This window comes from Molothrus aeneus, chromosome 2 (genome assembly GCF_037042795.1).
Source record: "Molothrus aeneus isolate 106 chromosome 2, BPBGC_Maene_1.0, whole genome shotgun sequence".
Classification (NCBI taxonomy): Eukaryota; Metazoa; Chordata; class Aves; order Passeriformes; family Icteridae; genus Molothrus; species Molothrus aeneus.
The window spans coordinates 106,248,714-106,267,794 of record NC_089647.1 but is presented as its reverse complement, the minus strand read 5'-3'; the positions used below and the strand labels follow the sequence as shown (position 1 = coordinate 106,267,794).

General features: G+C 41.0%; 1 protein-coding gene across 5 annotated transcripts in view; it reads left to right on the top strand.

Annotated features, from left to right (window-relative positions):
* DMD (dystrophin) overlaps window positions 1-19,081 on the top strand; it is a 1,043,102-nt gene that overhangs the window by 963,288 nt on the left and 60,733 nt on the right. For all 5 annotated transcript variants that reach the window (XM_066545460.1, XM_066545462.1, XM_066545464.1 and 2 more), the window contains 2 exons: window positions 9,732-9,806; window positions 17,434-17,635. In XM_066545460.1, the coding sequence (XP_066401557.1) occupies window positions 9,732-9,806; window positions 17,434-17,635 (277 nt within the window). The remainder of the gene's footprint in view (window positions 1-9,731; window positions 9,807-17,433; window positions 17,636-19,081) is intronic.

Genomic DNA, 19,081 nt, shown 5'->3' with positions numbered 1-19,081 from the left:
CAGATGTGCCTCTCTGGTGGAGGGTTTTTTTTTTCATTTTTTAGCAGCTTTGGAATTTATTAACAGAAGCACATCTACAAGATAAAATAGGTTAATCTATGCTCTAGTGTAGGCTGCTTGGCAGGCCATTTAATAGCTAACTCTTTGATTTTAATGGTTGTGTTAATAAATAATAGAGGGTATAATAAAAATTAAGCTATTTTGCTGAAAGAAATATCAGTAAATATGCTGCATTCATAAGGAGGTTACATTTGTACAGCACATAAACCAGCTTGAGCATTAGGACTGTCAGATCTAGCATTCTGTGCAGGCTTATTTGCCATGGTGAAAAATAGCTTAAATTACCACCTGCTAAACTCTAGTTTAGCTGCTGAAAACAGTCTAATTATGCCAGTGTAATCTATTTCAAGCAAACTCAGGTATCTCTATGGTGCTCTGCAGTTCAAGCATGCTAAAAATATTTTAGAAAAGTGATATAAAATGAAACGACGCAGTGTGAAGATTTTTTTCTCTTTATAGTATTAGCAGTGTGGCAGCAGTTGGTTTAAAAATTAACCAGAATGCAGCTTTGTATGCCAAAAAGGGATATAAAATGTGTAAGTTCAGGCTAACCAAATGCAAAAGCAGACAAGTAGGGACTTGACATTTAATTACAACATATTGCCCCATGTGTCTCCTTCATATTTCTGCTCTTAAAGTGAGTGATTTAAAAGTTTCAGGACAAATGGTAATTGCTCTTGCAGACATCCCTTTAATACAGGTAGGTCTTCAAATAGTTGCCTGTTAATTGAACTGCACTCTGACTCCTCAGCTGCCTTTGATCCACAGATTGCGTGGTATTGCTGATACTGTTGTTGGTCGGACCTAAAGTCCTGTTGCAACTGCTTTTCTTCTGCTAGTTCCCTGTTTCAGCCACAGTAGTCTTAAATACCAAGAAGTGAAAAGGTAATAAGGGAGAAAAGTGTCCTGATAGATTCAGGTCAGCAGTTCAGAAGATGTGTGACTGCTGAAGTCAGTTTGCATTTAGTTTAACTGAATTTTATCACTGTGAGTATCACCCAAATGTCAGAAGTTTAAGACAAGCCTTATTTTTACTGCACAAAGAAGGAACATGTTCAGGCAGATTTTGTTTCTTACTTACTTGTGAACTTCCTTTTTCTCCTGCTGCTTTTCTTTTCAGGAGCATTAAATCTCCAAAAAAGCAGTCCTCTACCTGGACTGTTCTGTTTATTTTAGAACTGAGACCAAACAGTCATTAGTGTGAAAGCAATGCTGATTTTAGAAAAGTATGCATAATACGTATTTTTATGAGTAAACGGAGGTGTTCTTATGTATGTACAAAAGAGACTAGACAAGGTGACTCTTTGTGTCCTGCCACATGGGTGAAGCTTTGATGAAAGTGCTCCTGAATAACCTACAGATTTATTTTATTTTTGAACTGAGTGTAATCACCATTGCCTAACTCTCACACAAACTGCATAATACAAGTATAACCCGTTTAGTCTTGAACAGAACCCTTGATGTATTTTCAGTGCTTTGCTTTGCCTCGGGTCAAAATGGTAATAATGGGATGTTTGAAGTCTTTTCAGACTGTTCAGTAATATATTATCTGAGAAGATGTTATTAAAGTCGATTTTCTATTGCATACTCATTATATCTTATTATTTTACCCTCCATTAGGATCCCAATTTTGTTTCTAATTCATATAAAGAAGCTAGTAAAGAGCTTAGTATGTATGCCTTTTTAAAAATCTGGTAGAAAGCATGAATTTGGCAAGCGTGTATATGCAATAAAGTGGGACCGAGTACATCAATGCTCTCAAGAATTTTCATTTCCATTTTCCAACTTCTACACTTATCTAATATGGAATAATTGTGCTGTGTGATGTAACTCTCTACATGTATAGAGAGTTACATCACACAGCACATCTATCTCTGTACTGTACATGCCAGTACATCATAATTTGCTACAGGATGATTATGTCTGATTTAAACTCTTACAAATTACTGAAAGCTTAATTTTTTTAAGTGAACGAGGAAGCTGAATCCTGACACAAGGTAACATTTCTTACCTGCCTCTGAGATGTAAGAGACACTTCTCCAAGAAAGAAGAGTAATATTAATCTTCACATATCCAATTCACACACCTCCAAATTGTTGCATTACATTTTGCTAAAATAGGTGAATTTCAAGTGAGACTTACTGGTTCATTTTTCTATCTTTGGAGGTCTGGGTATTAATAAAAATGAAGCTAAATTACTGGGGAGCATTATTTAGTACTACTAAAGGGAGGTATGTGCTGTGCACAGTCCTGTAACCTCTTCAGTTGGGACTGCATCAGAGACAGGAGGAAGAATCTACAGGAAGAAATGATACAATAATCTGCCTATAAAGGAAGTATTCTCAAATTCTCTTGGAGCTCCTTTAGTAAAACATAGCTGGTTATAAAGATGCTTGTTAAATACTTGATTGAAATTATATTTGTGTATCAAAAATTTCCAACTTGTGGTTCTCTCTAACAGAGATTTTCCTTTTAGGACACTTAAGGTGCTTGTTCCTGACTGCTCTTTATTATTTAAACAATGTAGCATTTTATCAGTGTTAATGAAAAATTTACTCAAGTTGAGCAATTTTTACTCTTAAGTTATGGCTACTTAAAGGTACATAATAAGCTGTCTATAATTAGTGATTTAATTGTTTAATGTTTAATTGAAATGGCAGCAGGAATTAAATGTTGGTATAGATTAAATTAAAAAAGAATCATGTAAGTTAAAAACATAAAGAAGAAATAAATGCTGAAATAGGAAAGGTAGTAAAAATCACTATACGTGAGCTTCAAAGGATCAGAAGCTGACATCCCTGGTTTGTATTTACACCATTATGAACCACTCCTATTTTCTTCTAACTTCCTCCTGAAAGTCTTCAAAGAATCAAGAACTGCTCCAGCTGCTTTTCTTTCCAAAATTAGTTCCTCTGCAGCAGATCTGCTCTTTTTACACTGTTCTTTTACACCCCCTTTTCATCCTTCATGATGGCTCCAGGGCATCACTGAAAAGGGAATTTGTGTTGTTTCTCTGTCTTGGAGACCACGGACCTTTGCATGAGGGCAGAGACAAAAGGAACAGGAATCACAAAGTGGTCTGAGTTTGCTCAGTTTTTTTCCGATTATCTTCTGAGAGTGAACATTTAATGTCAGACAGTTTAGCTCCGAATAGCAGTATTTTGCCTTTAAGCTGAGAATGACTCCAACCTTTGCTATGATGGTCCAGGAGGACTTGGCTTGTCATGCCATACTGTTAGTGTCCCCTCCTCCAGCCTTCCTGTGTCACGTCATGTCAGTACAAGTGTCCTCAAGGTGCATTAGTGTCACCATGAACAGTAATTGCAGTAGCAGGATGCAGTCAGAAATGTTGTTTATCATTCCTAATTCACCAAGGCAAGGCAAGAGGGTGAAAACCAGCCTCATTCTTGCAGGCTGCAGTGCACTGGTGACAGTTCTCCATTTAATTTAGAGAATGGGGGGTAGTTCTCTATGGATTACATGAAAGAAATGTCAGAATTGCTTAACACAAGGTGGGAGAATGCTGGAAGGCACTTCTGAGCTTTCAGCAGCAGCTGCTGTGTTGGTCCTGTGGCTGGCTTCTCTTGTGAGCTTCTAACTCCCAGTGACCAAGGCTGACCAGCTTCATCCTCTTTGGTTTGTGTATCTTGATTTGTCCTTCTGAAATGCTGCCTGGAGAGGCTGAACTGCCATTACAGTTTGTATTAGCAACCACTAAATCATGTATTTATTATGAAGTTTTATTCATATGCAGCTGTTTTCTATGTTTGCACCAGTAAGACCCGTGCCTAGTGCACACATCAGGCATTTGAGTTCTACTGCAATCCAGTGAGATTTTCCATACAGCCTCTCTTTAAAGGTTGATTATTCACTCATGTTCTTTTCAAGCCCATTTCAAAAAATCAGATTGCTTGGGTTCAGTCAGCCTTGGCCAGTAGTTAGTGTAGAGGAAGCCATCTTTCTGTGTGATTGAGCCCTGTGCAGCACACACCTAACAGACAGTAAACATAACTGTGGCAGAGAGGTAGAACTTAGGGGTAGCAGTTAACCTGGCATCCCTTGAAAATGAGAGCACAGGTGTATTAGCATCAGGAGGCTCTTCTAGAGAGAATGAAGGGCTGTTCTGTTACAGAATATTGCCAGCATGGGGACATTTTGCTTAAGGTAACTGCACTCTTTGTTTGCAAATGGACACCTTTTATTATTATTTTCTGAAATTCTTTGTAGCTTATTTATTTTAGGATTGTCGTCTTCTATGATTGCTTCTCACCAGAGTACATAAAAGGTTTCTGAGCTTTCTGACCACAAACTCCACTCATGTCTCAATCCCATAATGGGATGAACCAGGTGTACATCAAATCCTTTCTTGCATTTTTGTGTTTGCAGGCTGTAGAAAAGACACTCCATTCTAAAACTCCCAAAGATCATGTCATCTGGTCTGATGACAGGGATGCTGGCACATGCTGTGGTGTTCAGCCACTGGGTCTAGATGCAGTCGGTAGTATTGTGGTGCCCTGGGTACCTCCCACTTGTTAATTTGCAGAGACACTGTTGGCTTTTTCACTCAGGTGGACAGGCCTAGTACAACGTGAAGAGTGGTTAAGCTGTACATGGAATAACAGTTTACTGTTATTTATTACCAAAATAGTGTAGATGATAGCATTAGTTATTGTTATAATAAAAGTCAATGGCTGAGACACAGCTGATATTAAGCAGTGTTACTTGATTAATTTCTTTCCTTTGTGCATTTGTGTCATTTGCATTTTAAAGCTGCAATTCCAGAAGAGACAATATATGTCACTGTAGGGCACCATTACAAGAATAATTTACAGGTTTTGGGCAGCAGGAGGAAACCCAGCATTCTTACCAGCCAGACAGAGAATATCAGCTGTATTGAAACAATGTGAGCTGAACCTTCTTGGAAAGGCAAGAGTGCTGCTGATGTCTGATGAAACATGGAAAATTCAGTGGCTGTAGAGGAATTACTGTCTATTCAGGACTGTCCAGTATAGAGTTTTTAACATCTGTCAGGAAGGCATTGTAATTCCCAAAATAGGTTATCCCCAGGCAGTGTATTTATGAGCAGTCTATGAGCATGACACAAGCTGTGGCTGAGTAAGGCATTCAGGTTTCTGGGTATATCACTACAGGTTCACATTTTCTGTCCTTGCACTTGAGATTAAATACCCTCAGAACCCTGTAAATCTTTTAAAATGAAGATGAGGATTTGACCTGATGACATCTTAACTCTTTAAAAGAGTTAAGTTGTTAATTTGAGTTTAATACCACCTGAAGCATGTAAGCTGCTCATTTCACTTAGATGATGTCCAGACACTGAGATAATTGCTGTCCATAGAACCAAGGGAAGGGTGTGTGTTTTGTCCTCATTAACTAAAAAAGCAATTATAATAATATTCACAATAATATAAACAAGAAACACCTTTTAGAAGAAAGGAAGAAAGGCAGTTTCCTGGTAAAAGGAGTTCATGAGATGCCTTCAGATTACATTGGGAGAGAGATAAATGGCATGAACAGCCTTTGGTGGGAAGTAGCCTGGCCCACCCCAGTGCTTTTAAACACAGTGGGATGACTCTGTCATGCAGGATAGAAATAGAAATAGAAATTCAAATAGAAATCGAAATTCAAATAGAAAAATAGAAATAGAAATTCAAATAGAAATCGTCACTCCCAGTCACTCAGCACTCTCAGCAGATGCAGCAGCTCTAGGAGGGACTTGTTTAAATCCTGTTGTCTGGCTTACAGATGTGACTCCTTAACAGTAAAAACAAATCCCCCCTCATGGTAGGTGTTAAACCTGTTCTTAAATAGGTTATTTTAGAAAACTTACTGATTTTAATTTTTTTATTGCTTTTAGTTATTTTATAAGCTATTTTAGGCAGTAAAAGCTCCAGAATACGAGAATATGTTTTCCCTCTTAATATAGTACTCATATCCCAGTGTAAAATCCAGAATTTAGCAAGAGAGGATTTAAAAAAAAAAACCAAATTGCAAGATTTTATTTGACTATGGATCTGTGTCAGTAGTCGGTGAGACATTCCAGCAGGTGGTTTGAATCACTGACCACTTCTCAGATGAGTGGGTTTTTTTGCTTGATTATGCACTAGCAAAAGGATCTACTGCATGTAATTGCAGGTATTTCTAGAATACTGTAGAAATAAAACATAGCCCTTATGTTTTGAGATTTCTCTCAGCATGCAGAATTATGCAGAAAATGTTAGGATTTAATTATCTTATCTTTCCACAGTATTTCTGATTTGAGTTACTCCTATCAGCACTCTGAGCTGAAGTACCCTTCATTAGAGCTGCATTTGTAATAAAAGCACTGATTCTTGTTCACTGTTATCTTGTTATTAGAGAGAGAAAGATATATATTCACTTGAACAGAGGGGTCGTCCATGGCTGAGTGGTGGGAAAGTCATGATTTCTCTTTGCTCTGAGATGTAAATGTCACCAAATACTCCCTCATGGTCCTTTCTTTTGTTGGTTCCTTTCCAGGGGCCAAGTGACCTCTTCACTGCATCATTTCAGACCTTAAACAGATTATGCTCTTGGGCATTTACATTGTTTACAGCTTGAAAGTTGCTTTCTGAGCAAGAAGAGGGAGTATTGTTAACAACTTGAAAGAGTTTCACTCTACAGCAAGAGCTTTCCAGCCCTCTGACCACTGGTTCAGAGGATGAGGTGGTACATACTTTCTAGGAGTGGGAGGAAAGGGCTGGAGGAATACTTGTTGGTGCACTGAACTCCTCAACCTGCTCTGAAATGATAAAAGCTTTGGAAGCAGGGCTTAATAGGTTCTAATTCTTTCAGTGGGCTGTGTGGGGGTGTAGAAAGCAACATATTTTTTTTTCCGTAAGGATCCAGGAAGGAAAAAAGCAAAAACAATTTCCCAAAACAGGGAGGTAAGAATTACTGGTGTTCCCATAGGCTTCTGGAAGGTTGCTGCTGCTTGAGCCCCTTTCCTCCCTCCTTTGCCTGTTCCCAGCAGGATCAGCTGGGGTGTGAGCTGGCCGTGTGTCTGTGCTCCTCACTCGAGGTCCCCCCACTCCATGTCAGGGGTGGCTTTACATCCAGCACTCCCCAGCCCTGGGCCAGGACTCATTCCCTGGCAGTCTTGTGTTCTGTGGTTCATTTAAATGGGGTCTCATCCAGCAAGCCAAATGTTTTGAACCCAGTTAGGAGGGGCCTGGGCTCCTTCTGTTGCTGCCCTGAGCAGCACAACACGTTTGTTCCAGCAGTAGCCCCAGGGGAGGAAAGGCACCACTGACAGTTTCATAGGCACAGGGAGGGGAAAAGTGAAATCACTAAGATCCAGTGATCTTAAGTGACTGTCACCATCTGGTGAGACAGCTGTCCATCCGAAGTGTGGAGATGGTGGCATAAGGAAGACAGAGGTGGGCAGTTGGCCCAGGGACAGTATCTGGGTGCAGGCTAATCCTGGTACAGCAGTGACGGTTGCGGTGGCCGTGGCAGTGTGATGGCTCAGCCTTGGCTTGCAGAGCCAAATGAGCAGTGGTGTTGCTGCTTTTCCAAAACCTGAGATCAGGGCTCCAAAATGAGCACCTGGCATTGCTGCTTCATCATTTAGAGCAGATGCTTCTTGGCAGCAGTGTTGTTAAGGTTGATGATAAATTCAGTGTGTATTACATATACAGGAAAATAGATGTAAACTGTGTCACTTCCAGGATTAAATGTCTGCATGGATTGTATTTTCTGCCTTGATCGAGGCCTGAAATATGCATACATATTTACTCACATTTCTGAAAATGTAAATAATAAATAGATATGCTTCTTTCAGAACACTCAGGGAGAATTTAAGAAAGGCTTCTTCATTTTGTCAAATGCTAGCCATAATATTCTTTTACAGAATACAAATAGAGATTTGCAGCAAGGGTACAAAATGTAATTGAATTCATGGTGTGTTTGTGAGAGACTGCTTTATTAATTTCCATTTAAGACAAATTAAGTCTCTTTATTTAACTCAATGTATTCTACACCACATAAAGGACCTGTCAGGATGATGGTGAGAGACAGAGTTGGCAGGAACAATACATAGAAGTGCCCATTAAAAAGGTGTATGCAACTGTGCAAAGAAAAATAAATTATATACAAAGCTGAAACTTCCTTTTCTGCTCTAAGACATGTTTCAGAAATGTTCCACAGCTTTTATTAAGGTATTCAAAACTACTGAATTATCATGCCTCATATTATTCATTCAGAACAGCTTAATTAAAATTAATGTAATTGAGACTATATTCCCTCTGCTACCTATACCTGTACAGCATTATAAATGATGTTGGGATAGTTATACCCAAGCTACCACATTTCAAACAGCTTTACAGCACCTTAGCTCATATGCCAGCAAGGAAATGTTTTGTCTTTCCCTGTTTTTCATCATATTCTTTCTCTAAGAGTCTGTCAGGTTAGAGGAAGCTTATTGAGCTAAAGGGACCTTTATTTTGAGCCACTGCATTTTTACCTCTAATATTCTTTTTATATTTACATTGTTGTTTGCATTTTCTAAACACTTTCCCATCAGTAATTCCTTAGGCTCCATGGGTTTCACCAGTAAATTAAATGCATTCAGCAGTGTTGTCAGGTGCTGAAATTGGCTGGCACAAGCAGTGTGTTTCTGTTCTGGAAAACCCTTAAGTTGCAATATGCCAAGTAATCTCTTGGGAGTGATCCTTAGGCTGCACAGGAGTGTGTGTGCCCAGGAATTAGTTGGGTAGGTGGCAGGGCCAAGAGCGTGCACTGTTGTTCAGTGGTGGGTGGCTGCCCTGTAGTGTACGAGTGTGTCCCCTGCCACTCCTCAGTTCCCAGGGTAGCTGCTGGCAGTGCCCCTGGGACCAGCTTCTGTGTTCTGCTCTGGTGTGTCTTTGTCCCCACGGTGGCCAGGAGGTTTTGCAAGCCATGGTTAAAGTATTCAGTGAGGACTTGTGCTGATCTCCTTATTTTGTTAAATGTATGAGGACAGCTTAGCAAAAGTTGAGCCAGACAGTGTCTCCCCACCTGGGTGCCATTCCCTGTCACGCTGCCAGAGCCACTGGCTCCCTGCCATTTTGCAGGTGGGAACCTGGAAACTCACCTGTCTGGGTGAGCTGGCTTCTCTCCAGAAAGGCTCTACATCTTTGGGCATGGCTGGGGCCTGCTTAGGTGGAAAACACAGAAGTTTAATTGGATATTTTTAATAAGTTTTCTGTTTTAGCAGTACCTGAGAGTCACTTGTTTTTTCCTGGGCATAAGTTTTCCCTTGGGGCTGCCTGCACACAGCCTGGCTGGTGCACAAGATGAGCAAGGAAGAGTTTCAGGGGCTTATCTCCCTCACAGTGGCTTCGGTGTGAAAAGCTCTGCAGTATTTCCAGACACACTGCTGCAGTCACTGATGTTGTCCTTTCAAGTGTTCTTTAGTTCAGTGGCTTTGAACAAAAGGAAGTAACACTTTAGGACTTAGTGGGGTTTTGTTGGATGGTTGGTTGTCAAGATTTGAGGTCTTTAACTCAGTGAAATTTCTAACAATTTTTTTTTTCCACCTCTGCTCTTTTAACCAACAGGTATAGTCTTGTAGTTCAACATAACAACGTATTCATGAGTGTGGTTATTTCTGGTGTGTGAAGCTGATCTTTTGTTCTGATCTTGCCTCCCTACAGCTGACCTGAACAACGTCAGGTTCTCGGCGTACAGGACTGCCATGAAACTCCGCAGGCTGCAGAAAGCCCTCTGCTGTAAGTACCTGCCTGTGCCTCACCCTCTGCCAGGAAGGCTCCATCACCAACACACAAGTTTATTCACAGAAGTAGAAAAACACTCCCACACGTACCCCCAGCTCTGCCTGGTACATGGAGACCTCTCACCTGAAGGGCCTCCTGCTGCCACCGGTTTGCATGGTCATTACAAAGCCAGAGTGCTGGGTGGTCTGCAGGTCTGTGCCTTGTAAGGCAGAGCAGCAGTTCAGGAATAAAACTGAACATACCATACATATTTCTTATCTTTACACTCTTTAGCCAGGTATTTTCACTGTGCCATGTCACTGTGCCATGTCACTCACTGTGCCATGCCACAGCTTTGCAGCTGAAAGCAACACAGTTGTGGTGTGTTGGGAGCAGTGAGAGCTCAGCTGAAATAATGCTTCAGAGCTGAAGTTGCTAATGGTTTGTTAAGTTAAATCTTGAACCCTGAGGGGTTATTGCCTTTAAATGAGATCATCTCAATAAACATTTAGCTTCATTTTTTCCCCAGCTTTCAGTTGTGTTGAAAAGTCTCTCATCAGCTGTTACATTAGTGATGTGCATGTTCGAACATTTTAATTCTCCCAACTGCTGTGTATTATTCTACTTTTCACTAGAATTACATTTCCTTTTCAGCTTATTGTAACCTGATAGCCAAATAATTCGCTGAGAGTTTTCTTGATAGGCCAGCCAGTTGCCAAAGCAAGCAGTTTATTAGGCAGTCCAATTGGGAGGATTATTAAAATATTTTAACATTCACTGTTTGGCATTTAATTACAGGGTTAAATTTCTGACACAGTTGCAAATATCTCAACTGTTGATTTATCTCAAGTTGGATTTGTGCTCACATGCTTTCTGGAACTGTGTCAAACCTTGGTATATTTGAGCATGTTTACTTTTAGGCTTATAAGCATGGGTGAATTCTGCTAAAGTGTGCTGACTTGATGTCTGAATGTATAAAAAATAGAGGAAAAAAAAGGAAAAAATAAACAATAAGTGAGAAGTCTTGTAACATAATGAAAGATTTCAACATGAATTCAGTGACAAAGAAGAACTTATGATTAGAAATATAAACATCTTTGCATGGTACAGCACTTCTGCCACACTCACTGTGGAAACGTGGTATAAAGAAACTGGAGTGATATGCAGTGAGAAGTATTCATAATCAGTGCAGCACTGAAGGAAACAATTTTTGGAAGTAACTAGCTGGCAGTGCATAAGTGTAACTTGTAACAGGTTTTTATGACTGAAAGTGCAAAACTTTGCATCCCATTTTATCTGTATTAGAATCATAGAATATTCTGAGTTGGAGGGAACTCACAAGTATGATCCAACTCCAGCTCCTGGCAGGATGCCCCAGCAGTCACACCATGTGCCTGAGGGCACTGTCCAGACACTTCTTGAGCTCTGTCAGGCTTGGTACTGTGACCACTTCCCCTGGAGAGCCTGTTCCAGTGCTCAGCCACCCTCTGGGTGTAGAATCTTTTTCCAATATCCAGACTAAACCACCCCTGACACAGCTTCAGACTATTCCCCTGGGTCCTGTCACTGGTCACAGAGCAGAGATCAGTGCCTGCCCTTTGTCTTTCCCTGACAGGGAAGTTGTAACTGCAGTGAGGCCTCCCCTCAGTCTTCTCCAGGCTGAACCCAGCGACTTCAGCCCCTCCTCCCACGGCTTCACCATCATCGTTGCCCTCCTTTGAATGTCCTTTAACAGCTCTTTTCTGTATTGTGGCACCCAAAACTGCCCCCAGCACTCGAGGTGAGGCCTCCCAGTGCAGAGCAGGACAATCCCCTCCCTTGCCCAGCTGGCCATGCTGTCCCTGATGCCCCCAGGACAGGGATGTCCCTCCTGGCTGCCAGGGCCCTGCTGGCTCACATCCAACTTTCCATCAACCAGGAACTCCAGGTCCCTTTCCCTGGTGCTGCTTTCCAGCCTCTCATTCCCCAGTCTGTCTGTACAGCCAGGGTTGCCCCATCCCAGGTGCAGAATCCAGGATTTTCCCTTGTTGAATTTCACACGGTTGGTGACTGCCCTGGCCTCTCATCTGTCCAGGTCTCTCTGCAGGGCCTCCCTGCGTTTGAGGGAGTCAGCAGCTCCTCCCAGTTCTGTATCACCTGCAAACTTGCTCAGTGTCCCTTCCAGTCTGGTGTTCAAGTCCTTCATGAAGATGGAAGAGCACAGGGCCGAGGATGGAGCCCTGTGGAGCTCCCCACTCTGATGTCCCCCCATTCACTGAACCCTTTGTGCCCCATCTGTGAGTCAGCTGCTCACCCATCACATGGTGTGTTTTTCCAGCCGGGGGCTGGACATTTTGTCCAGAAAGATCCCGTGAGAAATAGTACTGAAAGTTCTACTGAAATCAAAAAAGGTTACATAAACTGCCTTCCTTTGGTCAACTAGCTGGGTTACTATGGCATAAAGTATACTGGAGTGGTCTGCCTGGGGATGTGGTGGAGTCACCATCCCTGGATGTGTTTAAAAAAAGACTGGATGTGGCACTCAGTGCCATGGTTTAGTTGAGGTGTTAGGGCGTGGGTTGGACTTGATGATCTTGGACATCTCTTCCAACCTATTTTCTGATTCTATGTGAATCTGTGAAAAGGAAATTAAATTTGTTGAGCAGGACTTTCCCCTCAAAAACCTGTGCTGGCTGTGACTCTGTGGTCCTTCAGGTGTTTTTCAATAACCGATTCCTACTATTAAATAATTCTGGACTTATCTTGGACTTTTACATTGGGTTTTTGTGGCCAGGTTGTGGTAGTGGGTGTTTCCAGAGGTGGTTTCTCTAAGAAGCTGCTAGAAATGTACCCCATGTCTGACAGAGCCAATGCCAGCCACCTCCAAAACAGACCTGCTGCTGGCCAAGGCCAAGCCCATCAGTGGCAGTGATAGTAGTGCCTGTGGGATAGTGTACTTGGGAAGGGTGTGGGAGAAAATCTGCTGCACAACAGCGGCTGGGAAGAGGAGGGGAAATCCGTGAGAGAAACAACTCTGCAGACACCAGGGTCAGTGCAGAAGGAGGGGGAGGAGATGCTCCAAGTGCCAGAGCTGAGATTCCTCTGCAGCATGTGGAGAAGACCATGGTGTGCCCCTGCTGCCTGTAGAGCTCCCCAGTGGAGCAAATACCCACCTGCAGCCTGTGGAGAACCCCGTGCCAGAGCAGGTGGGTGCCTGAATGAAGCTGTGACCAATGTGAAACCCGTGCTGGAGCAGGCTCATGGCAGGAATTGTGAACTCTGGGTGAGGAGCCCACGCTGGAGCAGGTTTGCTGGCAGCACTTTTTGTTCCCCAAGGACTGAATCCTGTGGGAGGGATCCACTCAGGAGCAGTTTGTGAAGAACTGCAGCCAGTGGGAAGAACTTGCGTTGGAGCCGTTTGTAGAGGACTGTCTCCCGTGGGAGACTGCACAGTGGAGCAGGGGAAGAGTGTGAGGAATCCTCCCACTGAGGAGAAAGCAGCAGCAGAAACAACATGTGATGAATTGACTGCAACCCCCATTCCCCTGCTGCTGCTGCAGGGGAGGAGGTAGAGAATTTGGGAGTGAAGCTGACCCTGGAAAGAAAGGAGGAATTGGGGGATGTGTTTTAAGATTTGTGATTTATTACTCATTATCCTCCTCTGATTTGATTGGTGATGAATTCAGTTGATTCTCCCGAGTCGGGTCTGTTTTGCCTGTGACAGTAACTCGTCAGTGATCTCTCCCTGTCCTTATTTCGACTCATGAGCTTTTCTGTCTATTTTCCCTCCCCTGTCCAGCTGAGCAAACTGAAGTCAGTTCGTCTCTTGAGGTTACATTGAGGTAAATTCTCAGAGAATTGATGCTCTCAGAGTGGCGCTTACACTGATTACTCTAGCACATTCTTCGTACTTGTATCTAAGGAGAAGCATTTAAGGAATTTGGTTAGCACGCTTTGTTCTTACAAATATTTTTGCCTGGAGACACCATCATTGTATTTGTGTATTCTATCATTTCAGTGTCGCTTGTGAACTCAGTTTAATGAGGGTTTTTTTTAAAACCTCAACTCATTACAAAATTATTTTTCTGCATTTTGGCAATAGTAGAATTAGAGCACAGTGCTGAGTTTCAGGGCTCCTACGCAAAGCCAAAATCCCACTTGCAGTAGGTGCTGCTTTCAGCTCTTACTCTTCATTTCTGTTTTAAAATTGCAGGAGTTTTTAAATATACATATCCGTATATGCCTATATATATCTATAGATCTTCTTTTCTGCAAACTTCATAGAGAACAGCATTTTTGTCTACTGAAGAGTACTCTAAAAATGCGTGTTTTATAGAAGGCCTGCAGAAGTAAAGGTACAGCCTACTTCTCAGTGTTAGGAGTAGAAACACTTTAAAAAGGGAGCTGTACTTATATTTTAGTTCTTTTCAGTTCATAAATCAGCCCAATGAGTATTAAGATGCTAGGATATTAAACCTAAAGAAGAATATGGAAAATAGCAATCCTTAAAAAATAAATGCTTATGTGTTGTGTTATTTTAGTATGTGGCTTTATCATTTCAGCCTTCAAAATTGTTGTGAGCATGCCAGGTGTAACTATTGCTCCAAGTTTTTTAAATGTATGGATTCCTTTGATAATCACATCAAAGCATGATGACTTTCTTGTTTTGCTGCTTTTAAAGATCTGATCTTCAAGTGCAAACCACATCAGGACATCGTGATATCAATAAAATGAGATGTATTCACAAACTTTTCTTGGAAATGCAGCAAAAGAAAATATTCAAGAACTTCTGCTAGGGGTCTTTTTTCCTTTAACTGTATGCAGACTAGATTAAATATATTTTTAATGTGTCAGCCAACAGCAGAAGGTTACAGAGAGGATGATCTTGCATTCTGGGAGGACCATTTATACTTTTTATTACCAGCCATATGTTGGGTTTTCCCTAAGTTCAGTTTGTGACCTCTAGAGTGCACTTTCTCCTGCCTATTAATTGTCACTTCTGTCCTTCAACTGGTTACTTATTCCATGTTGTCTTTTATACTTTTCCTGCAATCTGGCAGTGTCTAGTTAAAAACATCCTAACCTTTTCTCTATTGCCTTCGAGGCCACAGAAATATTTATATAAGTGATTTAGACTTGAAAGTAAGCTAGAAGCCACTGCTCACACAGATTTTGGAGTCAGTTTTGGAATTTTAAATAGAAAAGTGTAAAAGAGTGGCAGAGAACCCACAAGAAGTGCAAAGCACAAAATGGTGTGTAAAGTAAAGCTTTTCAGATCACTGCAGGGTGCCAAATACTCAGCTCTTCAGTACATATCTGATTGTCTTGTGCAAGTCCGTCATTCACAGGGCCTTCGTATCTGCTTTTAGGAAATAAATATGCAGTTCTATGTTCTGGGAGAGGACCCCCCACACACATTTCTAAAGTCTTGATGGGAAAGATGAAGGAGGATCTTAACATGATGAAGGCCAGAGCCTTCCTTTTTCCCACAAAAAGAGGTTCCCTAAAGCAGGACGTGTTGGCAAGTGCTTTTTGCTTGTTAGGAGATAATTGCGTGTTACAAACTTCGGGATAGGACAGGAGGCTGGTGAAGAGTGGGCTGAAAAGCTTTTCAGAATATGCTGTTTATTAATGGAAGAGCTTTCACAAAGTGGAATGACCCATGTTTAGCAGTCGCTGCATATATAATTATGCTGCCACTCAGACACCTGAGGGGTTCATTTAATTACCGATGATTCGTAGTCTCAAAGGAACTGAGAGTTCAGCCTAAAAGCTCAGTTATAGGTGTTTGAGGGCTGTGCTCTATTTTCAATTTGACTAATGAATTCTTAGAAGAAAAACATCTTTCTGAGATGCTCAGGAACGGATCTGATGCTTTTGCAGGGTTTAACACTGACCTTAGTATAGCTATATTTTTTAACGCTAGAAGGTTAAACATAATATTCCAAAATACTTTATTTTAATAAATGTCTATATGCTAATGTGAAAAAAAACGAAAACTCCAATAAAACTCTGCACAAAATCATGGAGTCAAAATTAAATTTCTTGGTGTAATAATAGGGATAGCATTCCAAAGTTTCCTTATTCACTCTAGCACTAGGTATGTTAGGCCCAGAGGATGAAATTTTCAGAAGTGTTTAAGGGATTTAGTAGCAGAAGTAAGTCCCTATTGATTTCCAATGAAATGTATACTCTTGAAATTCTTTTGGCAATTGCAAAATCCCAGCGTACTGTCCAAGCAGCATTGCAAACCAGCCCTGAGGGCAGCTAAAGTATTTCTCATCTCCCACTAGGACATCAAAGGGGCAGTTTCATCCTGGGTAAAACAGGATACTCAAGTGTGAATTTGCCAAATGTGCCCTTAAACAGGATCAAGTTCTAAAAAAATTCCTATTTGGTGTTCTGCATTTAGCTTCTGCTCATTATGTAGGGGTTTTTTTGACATTATGAAGAGATGCCGCTCACCAGAACTGAAGAAAGCACATTTTTTATTCCAGTGAGAGAAAAACTGGTCTTGCAGTTGAGTCAGTTCATTTTCTAGTTTCGTGAAGAATTTCCTGGATGATTTTGGCCAGTTCATTTTGGACCAGATGCTACTGCCTTGGGTCATATTACATCGTGCTGCACTGTGTGACTGCTCATAGTGTGAGCAGGATTAACAGCATCTGGGCTTCAACATCCCCATTGCTCACACCCTGGAAATTCACTGCAAGGAGTTAGGAAGTGTTTTCCTGGGGCAGCCAGAAGATCATCATCAACTATCTCATCTTTCTGATTTCTTTTGTTCTTATTCCAGCTTTACTTTGTTAGCCAACATCCCATGATTTTGTGTGCCCTAAGTGTGATGCTGCTTGCTGATGTTAGTTTGCAGAGGTTAAGAGCTGAGAAAGGGAAGTTCAGTTTTGCCCTGGACATCTGCATTTCAAAATTCAACAGACTTAAATTGGAAAAAAAAAAAAATTAAATGCCTGCGACAAAAATCTCTGTGGCATGTTGACTAATAAGTTGAAACATGTGTTACTCTGTAATGCCATAGAGATATTGATAATTATAAATGCTCTTCAGAATTTAAAATGGATACATTTAATTAATAAATATTGAAAGAGGATATGTAGTGTTTCCAGAACCTTCTTTCCACTCTCCTCACTAGAGGAAAAGTAACAAAGTGGTTAATCATGGTTCAGCTCTGATCTGTTTGCATATTCCTTGTGGAGTTTGGTTTGGTTAAGATTGCTTGACTTCTCTAAGAAATGGGCAGTGCATCTCAGGAAAGCTGATGACCTGTGCTATGGTGAGAGCACATTTGGTGAGTGCAGTAATCAAATATTAGCCTGTCTATCTGTAGGAACATAAAGCATGAAATACATAGTTTTTACTTGCACAGCTATTTGTGTAATATTTCCATAGGACCCAAGAGCATAATAAGTAGTTTACAGCTAAAAATGAAACAGATACACACTGGTCTCTAAGGCCACAGCTAAATAACAGTGCATCTGTAGGAGTTCTGAAACCAGTCTTGCATGTGACTTTCAGAGGACATTTTACATCCTCTGGCCAGGCACATAAGCCAAGTACAGTGCTCTATTTACTTTTTGGGTGTGGGTAATACAACCACTGTTTCTCTTTGGTCTTTATGGTTGTGGGTTTTTTTTTATTTCAACAGTGGATCTCCTGAGTCTGTCTGCTGCCTGTGATGCCTTGGACCAGCACAACCTCAAACAAAATGACCAGCCAATGGACATTCTGCAGATCATTAACTGCCTGACCACCATTTACGATCGACTGGAGCAAGAGCACAATAACCTGGTCAACGTCCCCCTCTGCGTGGACATGTGCCTCAACTGGCTTCTGAATGTCTATGACACGTATGTATGGGGGGCTCAGGACAGGGGAAAGCTCCAGAAGCTTTCCCAGTAGCACAAAGGGAGGGGGAAGATGTGTTGAGCTGTTTGCCTCATTATAGCATGGGTGGCTTAGAGCTGGAAAAATGGGTAGTTGAAGTGAAAGTTTAATAAACCTAATGGTTTAATGGCTGCATTTAGCTGAAATTGTAAGCCTTGGTTAGGCTTACAATCCTGGATTTACTAAGCTAGGTAATGAGAGAGCTGGAAAACAACTTTTTAAGCAGATTTTTTTTTTTGTTCAGACCAATTCTGTGACTGCATGTCTGTCCACAGTAGTCATGACTTTACATGGCATTTTAATTTATTTTGATAAAGAAATTCAAGACAATTATCAAGAAGCAACAGAATGAACACTGTATAAACTCTTGCCTGTCTGTACCTCTGGATGTTAAGCCTTTTCAAATATGTCAATTTTCTATAGCTCTCAATCTATCATTTTTTTTCAAAGATGGAAGAGGGTCATCTCTTGTCTAATGTGCTTACAACCTGTAGCTGTAAGAAAATTTGAGAAACATTTAATTCAAATTTTAATTTTAAAAAGTGTACCCATGAATATAAACACAACAGACTAAATATACCTGAAGAAAATTTATGGGTATTCCTTTTAAGTGAATTAATGATAATGCTCATGATGCATAGGCAAATTCCAACATATGTTTGTACACTCATTTTAGAATAAGCCATTATATTTGTATTTGGAGAATTTAATCTTTAAAAAGTCAGTTTTGTGTTTTTAAGGTTTTTATCAGCCACTTCCAGCCAGACATGCTCATTTCTGTGACAGAATAAACATTTACCTGTAGAATTGGAAGGTCATGGGACAACTACTGTATTTCCATTGACATTTTGAACCATACTGTTGTTATAGGGCCGTAGCATTGTTCTTCCATCCACCCTTTGTCACAGCAGTGAAGCTTTAGTGATCACCTGCAAAAAGAAAGTACAGATTTATGCAGATCATGTCTTCCTGAAGGATCACCTCCAATAAGTCAGTTTTTTGTGACATCCCCTCAGCAGCTGCAGTATCCTGTGGATTACCCAGATTACATTATGTTTCTTATAGTTTACCAGTACTAGAGAACGGGGCTATATTCATTCAAGAGCCAGGTTTTATTTGTTTAATCTGCTTTGGCTTTCACAGAACAGTGATCCACTTCTTAGTTACCATGAACCATAAATAAGACATAGATGAGGACTCCCAGTTAGTGAAAACAAAACATGTGTTAGGGATATTAATCTGTATCAGTCACATAAGAGGCAGAGAGGGAACTAAAGGTCATTCCACTGCTGCTCCTAAGCTGAACTGTCCAGTTTGGATGTGGAATGTCCACTAGCCATGTCCAGTCTAGCTTTCTTTATGTTGCACTGTGCTGCAAGTACAACATTAGAAATTATAATTATCTGCCT